General features: G+C 37.7%; 1 protein-coding gene across 3 annotated transcripts in view; it reads left to right on the plus strand.

Moving 5' to 3' along the window:
- The first annotated feature begins 6,013 nt into the window (after window positions 1–6,013).
- The window catches only part of CNBD1 (cyclic nucleotide binding domain containing 1), a 310,066-nt gene continuing 296,384 nt past the window's right edge, over window positions 6,014–19,695 (plus strand). For all 3 annotated transcript variants that reach the window (XM_058528986.1, XM_058528988.1, XM_058528987.1), the window contains exon 1: window positions 6,014–6,176. In XM_058528986.1, the coding sequence (XP_058384969.1) occupies window positions 6,067–6,176 (110 nt within the window). In that variant the 5' untranslated portion in view covers window positions 6,014–6,066. The remainder of the gene's footprint in view (window positions 6,177–19,695) is intronic.

Below are 19,695 nucleotides of genomic sequence, written 5' to 3' on the forward strand. Positions count from 1 at the left end.
TAGTTTAGTGGTTAGGAGCATGGACCCTGGCTTTTCCCATTACTCACTGGATCCTTTTGGGAAAAGTACATGACTTCTGTCTCAGTTTGCTCGTCTGTATATGGGGGTAACAGTACTATCTATTTCTCAGGGATTTAATGAGGATTAAACATGAAGAGTTGTAAAATTCTTAGAACACTCTCTGGCACACAGTAAGCATATATGATATTCAATGAGAAAAAAACTTGCTTTTATTTGTGCTTTTTCAATTATTAGTGAGGTAAAAATATAGAGAATGCCCGTCTGCCATTTGTTTTCCTTCCTTTTTGAACTGCACGTACGTGGGGGTTTTGGGGATATTTTTCTGTTTATCTTGTTATTTTGGCTTTAATAGCTCTCTGAGAAAGAATCCTTTAGCCCATGAGTCTAGCTTCTGTCTTTCAAATTTCCACTGACAGACTAAAGAAAAATACACACACCCGGGATATAAATCAGGATACATTACGCATGCAGCAACCTCAGGACATTTCTGAAAGAGAACGCAGATGGATGAGAGAGAGGAAGGCAGCTGTTTACCACTTCTGTAGGAAAAGCTGTAACATTTCCAGCATGAAGTGAGAGGGAACTACAAAGGAGGCTGAGTGATAGGGCAGAGAGCAGCTCTTATTAAACCTTTGAGAAATGCCCTGGTTTCTAGTGTCCAGACAGAGTGGTGATTCTGTAATGGTGATTACAGCCTACATCTGGATGGTATGTTAATAAGGCTTGATACAATTTGCCCCTAAGATATCGTCACTCTCCAAATAGGACTTTTGGCTCGTATTATTGGTGGTCTATATTTTTCATAACTTAGATTATAAGATACTGTAATTGTAATAAAATACTAGATAGTGTTATGGAAATATTAATTACATTAGTTAACCACTCACCTAGTTAAATACAATAAAGCCCCGAGTATCTTATGTCAGGAAAATGTAACTGTAAGATTTATTTGAGAAATTTAGGGACAAACATTCATGGTAAAAAATACAGAGACTTGAGGAACTAACTTCTTGGAGACTGTCTTGAATCATTGTACCTGATTTGAATGAGGAATTGAGCATTCTGAAACTTCTCAGCTTTGTTGAGATCAAGAAGCTGTTAAATGCTTGCTCCTTGAAAATGCCACCCAAATAACCTGTTGATGAAACAAATGGGAGATCACTGCTTATCACAGAAAAAGAAATATGAGATACCTCCCTTAATAATGTTTAAGTAGTGTCTCAGAAGGGGGAGAGCAAAGGCAGGATATTTATGGGGCTTAAAGAGGTCTTTTCAATGTTTGGGCTTGAGTAGGATTGGGTGAGGTTCGGGATATAATGTTTTATGAGTGATAGACCCAGAGAGCCAAGAGTTTTGAGGCAAGAGTTTCTAGGCGAGTCCTGGAGAGTACATGAGACTAGTTGAGCTGTCTATTGTTTTTAGATGAGTACTTTCAGAAAGTTCCTGAAACACCAATTGAATATTTACGCAATTTTACTTTCTTGGGAAGAGATTGCTGGAATAGTAATGTTGATGTTGACAGCAAGCTGTATAAATGTAGCTGGTTTCATTTCTCAAAGCAGTGCATTTGTAGATAAAATACCCATTCCAAGCAATGTGACAAGGAAAACATGCCACGGGAATAATTTAATAGACCTAGGAGCCAACGCAGGGGCCAGACTCTGGTTTGGATGTCTCCTTTGGGAAAACAAACATGATTAGTTTGAGGGGCAGCATTGCACTGGATCCACTGCTTTTTCATCAAAGATACTTGTATGCTCGGGTTTCTCCTTTTATGAAAAGTCTACTATAGTTGGGACTAGGAAGCTAAAAGAGACTGATATAAGCTTGATGGCTTTAGCTCTTTTATTTGTGTTTAAGAACATTCTCACACAGAAAAAAGCACTAGAGATCCTAGTATGTGAAAGAGATGTGAATTTTCAAAAGCTATTCAGTCATGATTTGGGGTTATTACAGAATATAAATAAAATGGTGTCCAATAAGAGCAGTTAAATAATGTGGTCTGAAGGTTGGTATAGTATTTGCTCTTAGGAATTTATTGGGAGTTATTTTTAATATCAACTTTAGGGATAATTTATTTACAATAAACTGGGTGCATTTAAAGTGTATAATTTGATGACACGACAAATATATATAACTGTAAAACCACCGTCACAGGATAAGAAAGAATTTTGTCATTTCCAAATGTTTCATTGTTCCTGTAGGCAGTCCATCCCTTCCTCCTCTCTTGGTCTCAGGAAATCACCAATTGCTATTGTTTTGGTCATTATGATTAGTTTTCATTTTTAAGATTTTTATATAAATGGAATAATACAATAGGGACTCTGTAATGTCTAATTTCTTTCACTGAGCATACTGATATTAGATCGTCTGTGTTTTCTAGTAATCTGTTTCTTTCTAATACTGAATTATTTTCCATTGTTAGGATATATTACATTTTGTTCATTCATTCATTGTGTATTTGGGTTCATTCTAATTTTTGGACAGTGACTAAAGATGAGATGAACATTTATGTGCAAGTCTTCATAAATGCTTAGGACTGGAATGGTTAGATTGTGTGGGAGGAGTAACATTTTAGGATATGACTGAATAGATTTCTAATGTGGCTGTACCCTTTTACTTTTCCATTGTCAGTATGTAAGAGTCTAAGTTGCCATCACATCCTTTTCAACACTTGAATTGTCAGTCTTTTTAATTTTAGCTATCCTGATGGGTGTGTAGTGACTTCTCAAGATTTAATTTGCATTTCTCTGGTGACTGTTGATGTTGAACATCTTTTCATGGGCATGTTCATTTGTGTACCTTCTTTTGTTTATCTGTTAGTTTATCTTCTGTACATCTGTTCAGATATTTAGCCTATTTTTTTATAGTTATCTTCTTGTTGAGTTAGAAGGACTCCTTAGGGGGCCGGCCCTGTGGTGTAGTGGTTAAGTGCACACGCTCCACTACTGGTGGCCCTGGTTCGGATCCCGGGTGCGCACGGACCCACCGCTTGTCGGGCCATGCTGAGGTGGCGTCCCACATACAGCAACTAGCAGGATGTGCAACTATGACGTACAACTATCCACTGGGGCTTTGGAGAGAAAAAGGGGAAAAGAAAGGAGGAGGATTGGCAATAGATGTTAGCTCAGGGCCAGTCTTCCTCGGCAAAAAGAGGGGAATTGGCATGGATGTTAGCTCAGGGCTGATCTTCCTCACACACACACAAAAAAATGATTCCTTAAATGGATACAAATATTTTGCTTGACAAATGTATTGCAAATATTTTTCCCATTCTCTGGCTTGCAATTCCACTTTAAAAAATATCTTTTAAGGAGCAAAATATTTTGATTTCAATAAAGTGCAGCTTATTAGGATTTTCTATTATGCTCGGTGTTCTTTATGTCCTATCTAAGAAATATTTGGCTAACTCAAGGATGCAAAGATTTTATTCAATGTTTTTTCCCAGTTTCAACTTTTCCATTTAAATTTTTGATTCGTTTTAATTTTTTGTGCATGATGTGAGGTAAGAATCACTTAATTTTTTTTAATGTTAATTTGAATTTTATTAATTTTATCTTTTTGTCTATATTTAATTAATTTAATTTATTTATTTTATTTTTATTTTTTAAATTTTTTGTTTATTGTAGTAACATTGGTTTATAACATTGTATAAATTTCAGGTGTACATCATTATGCTGCATAGGTTACATCATGTTCACCACCCAAATACCAACTACAACACGTCACCACACATATGTGCCGAGCTACCCCTTTCACCCTCCTCCCTCCCCCCTTCCCCTCTGGTAACCACCAATCCAATCTCTGTCTCTATATGTTTGTTTGTTGTTGTTACTATCTACTACTTAATGAGGGAAATCATACGGTATTTGACCTTCTCCCTCTGACTTATTTCACTTTGCATAATACCCTCAATGTCCATCCATGTTGTCACAAATGGCTGGATTTCATCGTTTCTTATGGCTGAGTAGTATTCCATTGTGTATATATACCACATCTTCTTTATCCATTTGTCCCTTCATGGGCACTTAGGTTGCTTCCAAGTCTTGGCTATTGTGAATAACGCTGCAATGAACACAGGGGTGCATGTACCTTTACAAATTGGTGTTTTCAAGTTCTTTGGATAAATACCCAGCAGTGGAATAGCTGGATCATATGGTAGTTCTATCCTTAATTTTTTGAGGAATCTCCATACTATTTTCCATAGTGGCTGCACAAGTCTGCACTCCCACCAGCAGGGTGTGAGAGTTCCCCCATCTCTGCATCCTCTCCAACACATATTGTTTCCTGTCTTGTTAATTATACCCATTCTGATGGGCATGAGGTGATATCTTACTGTAGTTTTGATTTGCATTTCCCTGAAAGTTAATGATTTTGAACATCTTTTCATGTGTCTGTTGGCCATCTGTATATCTTCTTTGGAGACATGTCTGTTCAGGGCTTTTGCCCATTTTTTAATTGGGTTTTTAGTTTTTTTGTTGTTGAGATGCATGAGTTCTCTATATATGTTAGAGATTAACTCCTTATCATACGTATGGTTTGCAAATATCTTCTCCCAATTGTTAGATTGTCTTTTCATTTTGTTGATGGTTTCCTTTGCTGTGCAGAAGCTTTTTAGTTTGATGTAGTCCCATTTGTTTATTTTTTCTATTATTTCTCTTGCCCGGTCAGACATGGTGCTTGAAAATATGTTGCTAAGACCGATGTCGAAGAGCGTACGGCCTATATTTTCTTCTAGAAGTTTCATAGTTTCAGGTCTTACGTTCAAGTCTTTAACCCATTTGGACTTAATTTTTGTGTATGGTGTAAGGTAAGGGTCTACTTTCATTTTTTTGGATGTGGCTATCCAGTTTTCCCAACACCATTTGTTGAAGAGACTTTCTTTTCTCCATTGTATGTTCTTGGCTCCTTTGTCGAAGATTAGCTGTCCATACATCTGGGCTTTCGATTTTATCCATTGATCTGTGTGTCTGTTTTTGTGCCATTACCATGCTGTTTTGGTTACTACAGCTTTGTAGTATATTTTGAAATCAGGGAGTGTGATACCTCCAGCTTTGTTCTTTTTTCTCAGGATTCCTTTAGCTATTTAGGGTCTTTTGTTGTTCCATATAAATTTTAGGATTCTTTGTTCTATTTCTGTGAAAAATGTTGTTGGAACTTTGACAGGGATTGCATTGAATCTATAGATTGCTTTAGGAAGTATGGACATCTTAACTATGTTAATTTTTCCAATCCAAGAGCACAGAATATCTTTCCATTTCTTTGTGTCTTCTTCAATTTCTTTCAGCAATGTTTTATACTTTTTGGTGTACAGATCTTTCACCTCTTTGGTTAAGTTTATTCCTAGGCATTTTATTCTTTTTGTTGCAATTGTAAATGGGATTGTATTCTTAACTTCTGTTTCTGCTTCTTTGTTGTTAGTGTATAGAAATGCAACTGATTTTTGTATGTTGATTTTGTATCCTGCAACTTTACCATATTCATTTATTAATTTTAAAAGTTAAACGTGGCAGGTTGTTAGGCTCAGGGGCTTACAATTGCTATAAGCCTCCAGCCTTTAGGTCTCTTGTCAGCTCTCTGAGGATTGCAGCTGTGTGGGGCTGGCCTCAGGCACGGGAGCGCCCAATTGTTTCAGGCTTTGGAAGCTGGGGCAAACCCCCTATGTGGGTCTTTGAGAAGCACAAGTCTTCTGGAGCTGACAAGCCCTGCCACCCACAGGTCCACACACACAGTCCTGTCCCATGTGTGTGCCCCAACCTCCTGAACTGGACCCAATCTCTCCATGGCGGGAGCCCCATACACTCCACCACCGCCCCACACTCTCCACCGGCTCCTTGTGCACAGCCTGCCCCACTGAAGTGGGCTCAGTTGCCAGGCTGCAGAGAATCCAGTCACAAATCTATGCAGGCCCACAAGTTGCCTGAGGGCTTGTTGTTGGGTGGGGCCAGTCTGTAGAGTGGGCTGCCCACCCTGGCTGAGCTGGATTAAATCTGTGCTCTAGTGGGTGGGGCAGATCTGGGCTTGCAGGCCCCAGGGAGAACTCCAATGTTGTCTGTGTCAGCACGTCCACACCAGGCCACTATAATGGCCGCCACCAATGTCCCAGTCCCTGGAGAGGTCTCACCTCTCACTGCAATGCACTCAGAGCCTGTCAGGTGAGTCTCTTTTCACCAAAGCACTGTGCACCTTTCTTTCTGCTGATTTTCAGTCGCTTTCTGAACCCCATGAGTCTGCACATGGGCCCTTTAAGAGCCAATTTTAATTTCTTTGTGAACCAGCTTTTCTGGGGGTACTCCCAATGTTTTAGTAGCAGGCAAAGTCAGATATTATGCCACTTATCTCAATTGTGCTAGGTCCACAAAATGCCGACAGCAGGGGCATTCCCCGACTCAGGGCCCCACTCCTCCAGGGAGGGCTGTGTACCTTTGGGCTGCTCCTGGGTGGCTGTGAAGCTGGTGGCTTGTGAAGGCGGTGTTTTTTCTCTCCAGAAGGGAGTTTCTGCCTCTTCCACCTCGATTAGGATTGTCCTTTTTTGCAGGAGTTCCTCTTATCCAGTTTTCAGTTCTGTCTCAGGGGTAATTTTTCCACGAGTAGTTGTAAATTGGCTGTGTCTGTGGGAGGAGGTGAGTTCAGAGTCTGCCTACACCGCCATCTTGACTTCCCCTTCTGAGTCGCTGTTAATTTTGTCCATATGGATATCCAATTGTTCCAACAATATTTATTGAAAACACTTTCCTTTCCCTATTAGAGTTTTGTGGCACCTTTGTTGAAAATCAGTTGAGCGTATATTTGTGGGTCTATTTTGGACTCTTTTCATTGATGTGCATATTTATTCTTTCACGAATATTATAACGTCTTAATTACTGTAGTTTTATGTGTCTTGCCATCAGGTAGGGTGAGTCCTCCAATTTTGTTCTTTTAACAAATTAATTAAGGATATTTTTAGGCACTGAATTTTTATATAATTCTTAGAAACAGATTTGTCAATGTTTCTTCTGGTTTTGGGAAATAATTGTGTAGAAATTCTATCATTTCTTTTTTTTTTTTTTTATGAGGAAGATTAGCCCTCAGCTAACATCTGTTGCCAATCCTCCTCTTTGTGCTGAGGAAGACTAGCCCTGGGCTAACGTCTGTGCCCATCTTCTTCTACTTTATATGGGACGCCACCACAGCATGGCTTGATAAGCGGTGCATCGGTCCGTGCCCAGGATCCAAATATGTGAACCCTGGGCTGCTGAAGCAGAGCGCAAAAACTAAACCAGTACGCCACCGGGCTGACCCCTGTATCATTTCTTAGTTAAATATTTTGTAGAATTTTCCAGTGCAGTGAACTTTCTCAGAAGTCTTTTTTGCGGGACAGTTTTGAATTAGAAATTATTTTTTAAAATACATATAAGACTATCCAGACTATCTATTTCTACTTCTGTGAGCTGGGGTAGTTTGAGTCTTTCACAGAATTTGTCCATTTCAATTAAGTATTCAGGGTTTTTTTGCCATAATGTTGTTCCTAATATTAACTTCATATTCCTTTAAGGTCTGTGTGATCTACAGTGACTAATGTTAGAGTCTCATTCTTGATATCATTTGAACAATATTCTCTCATTCTTGATATCTGTAATTTGTCTTCTTCCTTTTTTCTTTGTCTTTGTGGTTAAAGGTTAGTCAATTTTCTTAATTTTTTCAAACGACCATCTTTTGCTTTCATTTATTTTCTCTATTTTTATATTTTGAATTTTATTTATTTTTTGCTGTTATCTTTCCTCTTTGTGTTTAATTTCATCTTTATTATCTAGTTTCTTAAGGTAGAGGTTTAGATCATTGATTCAAAACTATTATTATTTTTTTTTTGGTGAGGAAGATTGTCCCTGAGCTAACGTCTGTGCCAATTTTCCTCTAGTTTGTGTGTGGTTGCCGCCAGAGTTTTGGTGATGAGTGGTGTGTAGGTCTGTGCCCGAGATCTGAATCCATGAATCCTGGGCCACTGAAGCGGAGTGCACAAACTCAACCACCATGCCCCCAGGCCTGCCTCTATTATTGTTTTTTAAAATAAGCATTTAGTGTTCTAAAATTTTCTCTAAACACTGCTTTAGCTGCATCCTATAATTTTTGATATATGTTACCATTTTCATTTAATTCAAAATATTTTCAAATTTTTCTTATTGATTCTTCTTGACCTATGGGTTATTCAGAAGTATGTTGCTTAATTTCCAAATATTTGGGGATTTTCCAAATAGCTTTCTGTTATTTATTTCTAGTATAATTCGCTTGCATGTTTTCAGTTTTTTAAAAAAATTTAGGTTTATTTTATTATCCAGAGAATAGTTTATCTTAGTGAACATACTGTGTACATTCTACTGTTATTGTGTGGACTACAGTCATGCATCGCTTAATGAAGGGGATACATTCTGAGAAATATGTCGTTAGGTGATTTTGTCATTGTGCAAACATCATAGGGTGTACTTACACAAACCTCGATAGTATAGCCTACTACACACTCAGGCCATGTGGTGTTAATCTAATGGACCCCTGTGATACACGTGGTCCATCGTTGACCAAAACATCATTATGTGGTGCATGACTGTATTTTATAAATGTAAATTCATTCAAATAGGTTGATAATGTTGTTCAGATGTTCAATCTTTTTTATAATTTTTCTATCTATGCATTTCTTACATTATTGATAGAGGATGGTTGAAGTTTCTAACAATAACTGTGGATATTATTTCTCTCTTCAGTTTTATCGGTTTTTGTTTCATGCATTTTAAAACTTTGCTATTAGAAGAATATGCATTTAGCATATTAATGTCTTCTTGATCTCTTTATAATCATGTAATGTCCCTCTTAATCCTGGTAATATTCCTTCTTTTGTTGTCCACTTGGTTTGCTTTAACACGGCCTCTGTAGTTTGCTTTTGATTAATGTTTGAACGGTATATTTTCCCCCTTCATTTAATTTCTAAATTATTTATGTCTTTATATTTAAAGCAGGTTTCTTGTACACCGCACATACCTGTGTCTTGTGTGTGTGTATATGTGTGTGTGTGTCTATGTTTAATCCAATCTGACAATCTCTCTGTTTTAATTCAGATGTTTAGAACATTTACATTTCATCTAAGCATCACTGTGGTTGGAATTAAATCTACCACTTTTCCAGTTGTTTTCTACGTGTCTCATCTGTTCTTTTTTTTTTTCCTCCACATTTTGTATTTTCTTTTGGATTGAGTTTTTTTTTTAATTTTATGATTCCATTTTATCACCTCATTGGTTTCTTAATTATAACTCTTTTAAAAATGTTTTTAGTGGTTGCCCAGTATTGTCAATTCACAACTTTATCAGAATCTACCTTCAAATAATGTTTATACCACTTCCAATATAGTGTTAAAGAATTGCAAAAGTATATTTCCACTTCTCTATAATTCTTTATGCTGCCGTTTTCATATATTTTATTTTATATATGTTGTAAAACCCACAATACATTGATACTATTTTTGCTTTAGATAATAATGTGTCTTTGAAAGCAATTAACAAAAAAAAGCTTTTTGTACTTATCTTTATTTTTGCCATTTCCAGAGCTCTTCATTTCTTTCTTTCTTTTTTTTTTTTTGTGAGGAAGATCAGCTCTGAGCTAACATCCGTGCTAATCCTCCTCTTTTTGCTGAGGAAGACCAGCTCTGAGCTAACGTCTATTGCCAATCCTCCTCCTTTTTTTGTCCCCCAAAGCCCCAGCAGATAGTTGTATGTCGCAGTTGCACATCCTTCTAGTTGCTGTATGTGGGACTCGGCCTCAGAATGTCAGGAGAAGCGGTGCGTTGGTGCACACCGGGATCCGAACCTGGGCCGCCAGTAGAGGAGCGCACGCACTTAACCGCTAAGCCACGGGGCCAGCCCGAGAGCTCTTCATTTCTTTGTGTAGATCCAAATTTCTGCCTGGCATTATAACCTTTCTGCTGGAAGAAACTGAGTTAATATTTCTTGTAGCACAAGCCTATTGACAATGAATTCTTTCAGCCTTTGTTTGCCCCCCAAAATATGTTTATTTTACCTTTGTTTCTCTTTTGTTTTGAGACATGTTCTCACTGGTATAGAATTCTGAGTTAACAGGTTTTTTTTTTCTTTTGCACTTTAAATATGTGTCATCTTGTTGTCTTCCAGTTTGCATAATTTCGATGGAAAGATTATTACAATCCTTATATTATATCAAATGTGCCGTTTTTCTCTGGCCAATTTTAAGATTTTCACTTTTCAAAAAATTTTCTTCAGTTTAACTACAACGTGTTAGGTATTTTTTTAAAAAAGTATTTATCCTGTTTGGTGTTTTCTGACTTCTTAAATCCGTATTTTAATGTCTTTCATTATTTTTGAAGACGTCAGTCATTACCTCTTTAAGGATTTCTTCTGCTCCCTTCTCTTTCTTTTCTCCTTTTAAAATTCTAATTACAAGCGTTTGACATTTTTCCATGCCACCTGGACGCTCTGTCCTGAATTTTTTTTAATCTTTTTTTTCTCCTTTGGGTTTTAGTTTGAGTAATTTCATCCATCTGTCATCAAGTTCATTAATTCTTTCCTCAGTTATTTTGAGTCCACTGATGACCCCATCAAAGGCATTCGTCTTAACCATGCTTTTTATTCTATCATCACCATGTTAATCGTATGAATTGTATATGGGTCTGGTTCATTTGATTGCTGTGTCTCCTACCAGTGTGCTGCTTTACCTTGCTTCTTTGCATTTCTCAAAATTTGTACTTGGTAAGCTGACACATATGTAAGATAGTAGAGTGAAGAGTATTTATGTCTGGAAGTAAGGCTCACTGCTTTCTTTGCTCAGCTTTTAGAATGGAGGGTTGAGTTAAACTTGAGGGTTTTTTATTGCTATGGTTACCCTTGGTCCGTCATTGACTTCAAATTCCTCTAGGATTATTTTGTACTTCGAGTGGGCACTAGGTTGCAAGTTTTTCTCAATATTCCTATTTCATCCTCAGTTTTAGGCTTTTCCTATGAGTCTGTGCCTCAGGGAGATTCTTTTTCCATGTTCTACACTTCCTTCAGCATGAGACTCGTGCTACTTGTTTCCCTGTGCTTGTTAGCCTGTAGTTGGAGGGGGCAGGATCATTCTTTATTGTCCCGATTCAGCCTCGGTTTTAGGCAGGCACTGTGTTCTTGGGTCTCAGGAGTGGAACTTTCTAAGTGATTCTGGCCCTACCCCAGCAGCAGAGCATCTCCAATTGTCTGAACCCAAGCCATTTTCCTGCCTGTATCCAGGGATGGAGGGTTTTATTTGTTCCCCTACCTTAGTCCCCAACTGCCGTGTGTCCCCACTTGTATCCTGAGGATGATGGGGTTTGCTGTCTTTCTCCTAATGCCTTAAGCTTTTGTTCCCTAGTAGAGATAGACAGGGTTTCATGCTTTTCCCTCCTTTCCATATCTTCCCATGACAGAGGCTTTCTTCATTCTCTGCTGCCGCTAGAATCTCTCCTAAGGTCCTGTTGAGGTCAATGAAGAGCTTGTGAATGGAGGTGAAGGTTCCTTGAGTCTGAGGCTCCTAAGGGTCTTATAATCTCATGATAGCTCTCGCTCACATCCTTTTAGAATTTTTAAAATGATTTTTAGCTAGATTCTTCTTATGTGGTAATATAGCACCCTGTGCCTCTTCCTCCTACGCTCTGCCTCAGCTTATGCCTCTCTCTCCTTGGAGGCAAATGACTTTCCTTAGATTTCAAGTGAGTTTTTTGCCCTGCAACCTCAGCTCTCTGGTTTATTATAAAAGAGTTATGCTTTTATAGATTATTTGGCTTTTTCTGGTTGTTAAAGTGTGGGAGAGACATTCTTTCTAGCTTTTTACTTGCGAAGCAGAATAAAAATAGAACTTTGAAGCAAGGTGTACAGGCAGAGAACAGAATACTTTGTAACAAGTGTATGGAATCAGTTCTGAAGTAATGATTATTGTATTCAGATTTTCAGATGTTACTGTTTTGAAATATTGTCTCTTGAGCAATACAAATATTATAAACCTGCTTTTAAAGCCCAAAACATTATTTTCAAAGTTATGTTTTTGTGAAAAATGAAATAACTCTTTAAATTATGGAGTTATATATACTGAAAATACAAATTATAGAATTGATGTTAAAACATAAAAGAAAACAAAATGTTATAATAATATATTTCTTATATCAGTGTTTAGTTTTCGAGATATTCCCTGAGGTATTACTAATCAGATCCTTTACAGGCTTATTAATTGCCTACATTTGAATATTTCAGTTGCACGTGAAAGAAAATCTAACTTAAACTGTCTGAAACTGAAAGGTAAATGCACTCTCTCATAAAACCAAAAGTCCAAAGGCAGTGAGAACGTTACACACAGGTTGGACAAGAGGGTCGCAATGTCTAGCACAGCTCCAGTGACATTTCTCTGCGGTCCCCCCCTTGGCCTTCCTTTGGGTGTCGGCTTAGTCCTTCGTCTAGCTGAGCTATTCCAGGCCTTACGTGTGGAGATAATACCGTCAAAGGAAGCAAGAGAGCCCAACATGCAAAGCAAAAACCTCAAGATCCACTCGGTTAAAATCAGGTGTGGTCACATGCCTACTCCTGAAACAATCGCTGTCCCCAAGAGGATGTCATATGCTTCCTGGATTGGCCTAAATCATAGGATTCTTTCCTGGAAGTGGCAGTGAATTCAACTTCCTTAGGATGAAATAAAATGCAATTGAATGTCAGGAATAACTGGGAGCAGAAAAATGGATGCTAGTGAAGCACTTCTTAGTATCCATTCCACATATTTTTTGAGTGCCCATGGGGTGTAAAGCACCAACCTGACACTTTGGAGATTTAGAGTGCATGGGGAAAATTCACCATCTACATTCAAAAATAGAGCAAAATATGGCAGTATGTGGCAAAACAGCAGTGAGCATGTTGTTGAGGGATATTGTAAGAGAAAGTCTTGGAGATTCTTCTATTGAAATGTAATTCCTGTGAGTTTTAGGATTATAGAGCTTAGAGTTACCTGAGAGATCACTGAGTTCACCTTTCTCATTTTACAGATGAGGTAACACAGACCAGATATGCTAAATGGCTTGACAAAGGTCGTGTGGGCAGCAGGTGGTGAAGCCTGGGAGAGAACACAAATTTTTTGGCTTTGAGTCTGCAGCTCTTTCCATTACCCTGTGTTTACTCTGAAAAAGAAACATTTTGCGATCACATTATGTGCATGTAAAGTCATTTGTTACTATACAATAGCCTTTTAAAGTGATAAATTGATTGCAAAAGTTTTATCCTCTTTTCCAAAGGCCAGGTTGTATGAATGCCTGCTTATGAATGTAACTTTCAGATTGAAAGCATGTTAGTTTTTTTCCCTCTATTTCAAAGACATTTTTCAAATGTTTCACCTTTGACACTGCCACCTACTAACACTTATGAATATTAAGTAATGTCAGAGGTTAATGCACTACTAATGATAGGTTGTTGTAACTCAATTGGCCCCTCTTGGCATGAAATGCCCAATAAAATGTTCTTTTTATAGCGCAACTATGTAGTTTTAGTTATATTGTGCCTGACTGAGGACAATAGGATGTTTTGTATATCCATGTGGCATAGCTGTCTTTCAGGGTAATATGAAAAGAGCATTTATGACTTTTATAAATTGTTTTATAAATTACTGATGAATTTACCACTTTTCCTGCCATTCATAGTTATGACACATTTTAATAATGCTTAGTTTTAAAACATTGTGCTAAATAATTTAACTTTTAATAATATTTAATTGAGAAAATTTTAAATCACACTTGAAGGAAATATATTATATTTTAATAGTAGTAATAGTATTATGACTAAAATTATTAGGGAGGGGTAAATTTTCACATGGTTTTATTAGCATTTTGTTACCAAAAGCCCTCATCAACCCCACATCTTTTTATATTAAAGGTAAAGAGTATTTTTTAAAGAAATGAGTTGATAAATCAAGTCTCCTTGAAAGCAAATTGAAATTTTTTTTTTTTGATGAGGAAGATTAGCCCTGAGCCAACCACTGCTGCCAATCCTCCTCTTTTTCCTGAGGAAGATTGGCCCTGAGCTAACATCTGTGCCCATCTTCCTCTATTTTTTATATGTGGGATGCCTGCCACAGCATGTCTTGACAAGTCGTGTGTAGGTCCACGCCTGGGATCCAAACCCACGAACACTGGGCTGCTGAAGTGGAGTGTGCAAACTTAACCACTATGTCACCTGACCAGCCCTGAAAGCAAATCGAAATTTTTAATGTAATATGACAAAAACATAATTAAGCACTTATGTTGTTCTTGGTATTTTTGTGGACAGAAGTGTAACCAAAAGAGAATCTCTATCTTAACAAAACTGACAATCTTGTAGAAGAAATATGGCATGAACATAAGTAAATATATTCAGCCAAATGTGGTATGGGTTATATGAATAATACATAGTAATTTGAGAACACAGGAGAAGAGATGGCTTCGATGGAGGAGATTTAGAGAAGACTTCATAGAGAAAAATGTAGTTGAGCTAGGCTTTAAAAAGGCTTAGTAGAAGATGGAAAAAAGAAACAATAAGGCATGAAGACAAGAAGGATCGCAGAATTTTTAGGGAACGGCAGGAAGTCTTGCTTGGTGGGAAAGGTGGATCCATGAAGTGAATTAGATGGAATTACAGATAAGAAAGCAGGTTGAGTATGGTGGAACCAGATCTAATAGTGCTTTGAGTAGTAATTGGCCAACTATAGACTTGATTCTATAGCCAGGGGTAGTCATTAAAAGTATAATCTTGAGAGCCACATGATCAGGGTGTCAAAATATGAGTAAAAATTGGTATTTTGCAACTGTATAGGATGGACTCAAATGTGTGTGTGTAGGGAGATTGACAAGCAGCATGGAAAAAATTGAATGAGGTTATTTCATATTCCAAACCAGAGATACCAAGTTCAGTTCTGGCAGGGGGAAATGGAAACCAGAGGTTAAATGTAACTAGCATTCTAGAAGTTGACTTGACAAGACATAGTGACTAACTGAAGGTATGTCTGGATTTGTTGGGGATTAAGAAATATATATGAGAAGAATAGAGTGTCAGATATTTTACAGAAAGTTGAAAGAATTAAGACTGAAAGCAGCTGTTGCATTTGTTAATTGAAGACCCTTCTTTCTATAAAGATTAGTTTTACAGAGTCATAGGGATGAGATCATCTTGCAAAGATCTGAGGGGTAAATGAGAGGTGAGAAAATAAGTTTGGGATTATAATTTACTGTTGCTTTTTCCCAAAGAATTTTTTCTTTTGTGCAACTTAAAATTTTTTATGGTATTAGACTTTGATAGTATTGAAAATGTTACTTGTTCATACAGAATGTCTTTCACTAGTCACATGTAGGTATTTGGTAATACAGCTAATCAGTTCCTCAGATTGGATATTCAGGTACAGTCTTAATTTACAGAGATGAATGGGAAATTCAGATTGGGATATTTCTTTTCCTTTTCCTTTTATTTGTCCCATTCTCCTATTTTATTGTTTTCTATAAATACAAATGTAAAATGAATACACCTTTATAATAGTTTCATTTTTAATCACATGGTTCTTCTGGCATACTCTTTCATACAATGTAATGTTTCTATTTCATTTAATTACTGTTTAATTAGTGTGCAGTTTGTGAGGAGGATAAATAATTCACAAGAGATAAGCAAGCAACAACTTGAGATTGTCCAAGACAGCGCATGTTTTATAAAGACAGCTTCGAATAAGATTATTTCGTTTTTGTCATTCTCTAATATGTCCTCTAGAAAATGCTAATTTATCTTGAATGACTGCCTTGTGTGGCAGTTAATAACCTTCCAAGATGGTTGATTGATGACAATGCAGTGTTCACCAATATCTGACGAAGGTGAGGGAGTGATTGGAAATATATTAATTCATCAGAATATATCAGTTCCCAATATTCTACTGAATTTAACAACTGAAGTACTTTTTAAAATTAACATATTTACAGTTGGATGAAATTGATATAAATTGTCTACAACAAGATTCTTAGTTTACTTATCTTCAAAGTTAATTTTCTAAAAAACATTTTTAACTTTATTGAGGAATAATTAACAAATATATTTGATATACATTTATACTATGGAAGGATTACTACTTTTCAATATATTATATTGTTGTTATATATTATATTGATTTAATTCTTACATCTACAATTGAAGGTAAATATATTAATTTAATTTTCCTAAAGACAAAACTAAGACATAGAGAAATTAAAATACGCAGGAGCAAAGACAGACCAAGAGAAACAGTCAGGGGAGGGCTTTAGATCTGCTACTTCCACCTCTCACTCCTGTCAGCCTCTGCCCTTGAAGGATAATTCAGCTTTGTCTATTCCAAATAGTGGGGAAGTTCTTGCTTGTCTCACATTTTCAGTCTAGAGGAACTCCACCAGTTTTAGTATTTCTGAGATCAATTTATAACTGCAAATTTCATTTATAATAGAACTTTGATGAACCCAGGGGATTCTATAATACTGGCTCATATATATATAGATGGTATGAAATCCACTCCCTCCCCCCATTTTGCTGTCCATTTTTATCTCCTGTGCTGGCTGCTCTCCCTGTACCTGACTGCTAAATATCGGTAATTTCCAGAGCTTATTGTTCTTTTCTTACTCTGTTCATCTTTCCTGGGCCACCAATGACTTAGATAAGAGTCCGTAAGTCATCATCTCATAGACTTGTATTCCCAGATGTTACCTCTCTTCTGACCTCCAGATCCGTCTATTGGTTCTGAAATTGGGTGTCTCATGGCCACCCATATTTAACATCCTCAAAAGTTAACTTCTCATCTCTCTAAAACGCTGTGACTTCGAACCTGTTCCTCTCTCAGTCTTCCCTTTCTCCGTAAAATGAAGGGCCTTTTTCATTAATGCAGTTACCTAAGACAGAAACCTGGCAGTCACCTCTATTTCTCCTCCCTTCCTCGTTCGTGTCTGCCACTTTGAGTTTATCATTGAGTCTTTGGCTTTAACCTCCTAAATATCTGCAACAGGGACTAATGATTAATGTACGCATAAACTCAGTCTTTTCATCTCCTGGCTTCTAGGATAAACGTATCCTTGTTTTCTTTGTGACTTCTTGGCAGCTCCTTTGTTGTATAGGATTGGTAGCAGGGACAGTTCTTGTAGGAAATGTATTAAATGGGACTTCCCATTTGTGGGGAACTTGGGTTGTTGCTGGGGATGGTGGAGCTGCTAATCTTCTGCCTCTGTGAGCAGCAAATGGCCGATGGGAATAGAAAGCATGATGGCCCCTTCTGGCTGGTAGAGTGGCATGGTGCAGTGGTTAGGGAGTTGGCAGAAGAAAGTGAATGGTAACAACAATAAACAAACACATAGGGACAGAGATTGGATTGGTGGTTACCAGAGGGGAAGGGGGGAGGGAGGAGGGTGAAAGGGATAATTCGGTACATGTGTGTGGTGATGGGTTGTAATTAGTATTTTGGTGGTGAACACGATGTAATCTATGCAGAAATAGAAGTACAATGATGTACACCTGAAATTTTTACAATGTCATAAACCAATGTTACTGCAATAAACCAAAAATTAAAAAAAAAAAAATTAATTAAAAAAAAAAAAAAGAAAGTGAATGGAAAATCTCTCTGGCTGGGAGAGGGCAGCATGTTGAGAGGAAAACCCAACTGCCGTAAGTAGGAAAGTTGAAAGAGAGTGTATTAGTCACGGTTCTCTGGAGAAACAGAACCAACAGGATGTACATGTAGAGAGAGGGATTTATTTTAAGAAACTCGCTCATGTTATTGTGGCGACTGGCAAAATCTGCAGGGAAGACTGGAGACCTGGGGGAGACTTGATGTTGCAGTTCGAGTCCTAAGGCAGTCTGGAGACATGGGGTACCTTGGACTTTCTTTTTAAGGCTGTCAACTGATTAGATGAGGCCTAACTACATTGTAAAGGATAATCTGTTTTATTCAGAGTCCACTGATTTAAATGTTAATCACATCTAAAACATATCTTCACAACAGTATGTAGACTGCTGTTTGACCAAACAAGTGGGTACCATACAATAGACACATAAAATTAACCATCACAGAGAGGGAGCATGTCTACAGGGGATTTTAAATGAAATTTCTGTGAGAAGTAGTGTGCAAAGCTCTCAAGCCAGTCCTTTACAAAATTCAGTAAAGAACACCATCATTTTCAAAGCTTCTGTAGATGTTTAATGCAGTACCAGGCCATGTGGGCATCCACATCATTTAAACAACATATTTAATACAGCCACCTCTTTTCACCCCGTTGCTGCCACATTTCTGTTTGGAGGGTTGTTCTTGCCTGAAGGATTGTATGGTCACCCATCTAGTACCTCTACAGCCACTCTTGTCACCCTCTCCCATCTTTTCTCCATGTATCAGTTTATGAAGTGACTTCCAAAAACACAGATTCCCGTGTTTCAGTCTTAGCATGAAGACCCTGATACTTAGCAGTGACTATCAGCTTCACGACTACCTTTCAAACTTCATCCTATATCATTTTCTCCTGTTGTCTGTGCCTTAAGTGTTCTAGGACTATTCCATTCTGGCCTTATTCAGTTCCAGTAATTCCTTTTTTTTTTCTTCTGTCCCAGAGACCTCTCACTGTCTCTCCCCTCAGCCCCAAATATTCTTCTTCTCTACACTTATGGTAGGAAACCACTCCCATTTCCTCAGTTCTCACTTTGAACGTCGTCTTATAGAGGAGTCTATACTAATTCCAAGGGCTAGGTTAATTCCTCTTTAAATGCGTCCATAACCCCCTATACTAATCATTTGTTTAAAATCTCTATTTCTTTCTAAGCATATTAGCACACACTAGGCATGCAGTAAGTATTGAATTCATGGCTGGATCCACCTCAGAACACACCTGACCTTCAGTCTCCATCGTAACTCGCCGCTTTTCTGAGAGTGACATCTACAAGCCCCTTCCACCCCTGCTCCCCCCTTAATTACAAGGGGTTTACATACTTTGTGGATTTGGGCAGGTCCACTGATGATTGTGCTAGGAATTTGGATAAGCAAAGATACTACAGGCCCAGGCTTCCCAGAAAAAGATGCCATTGGATTCACTTTTTAGGTTTTCTTCTCTCTTCCCCACAACTGTAGTTGCTACAGTTAGAAGAGCTGTGGAGGCTACTACACGTAGGAAGGGCCTGAGCTTTGGAACTATTAAGCATAACCTCTTAAGTGAAGCTCTTAGATCTTAGAGCAAATGTTTCCTTTTCCTGTTACTTTCCTTGATGTTCCTTTTCCCCCCAGTGCTTTTTAAAATTAAAATTTAATTTTTATTTTACTTATCAGGGTCTCCTTCCTGGAGTGGTTAAAAAAACATCAAAAAAGAGGAGGGAATGTCATATTTATGCATTTATTCATTTCATAAGGAGAATGCTAATTTTTAAAATTTTCACATCACTTCTAGCCCTCTGGGACCTTGGAAGACCTGGTCCCATTGCTATGACTGTTAAGTGTTTGCTCCTGTAAACTTTGTGTGCGCAGAGGCTACAGGACTCCGAGACTTTAATCCAGAAGGCAAATTATTGGGGATCTTTGCTCAGAGCAGTTCTGTTAAATCCACAAAAGTAATGTATGCACCATGAGCAGCTGTCTATAACCTACTAAAACACCACATTCACAGTGGTGTAACCTCTTCAACCA

Source organism: Diceros bicornis, chromosome 33, assembly GCF_020826845.1.
Source record: "Diceros bicornis minor isolate mBicDic1 chromosome 33, mDicBic1.mat.cur, whole genome shotgun sequence".
Taxonomy (NCBI): Eukaryota; Metazoa; Chordata; class Mammalia; order Perissodactyla; family Rhinocerotidae; genus Diceros; species Diceros bicornis.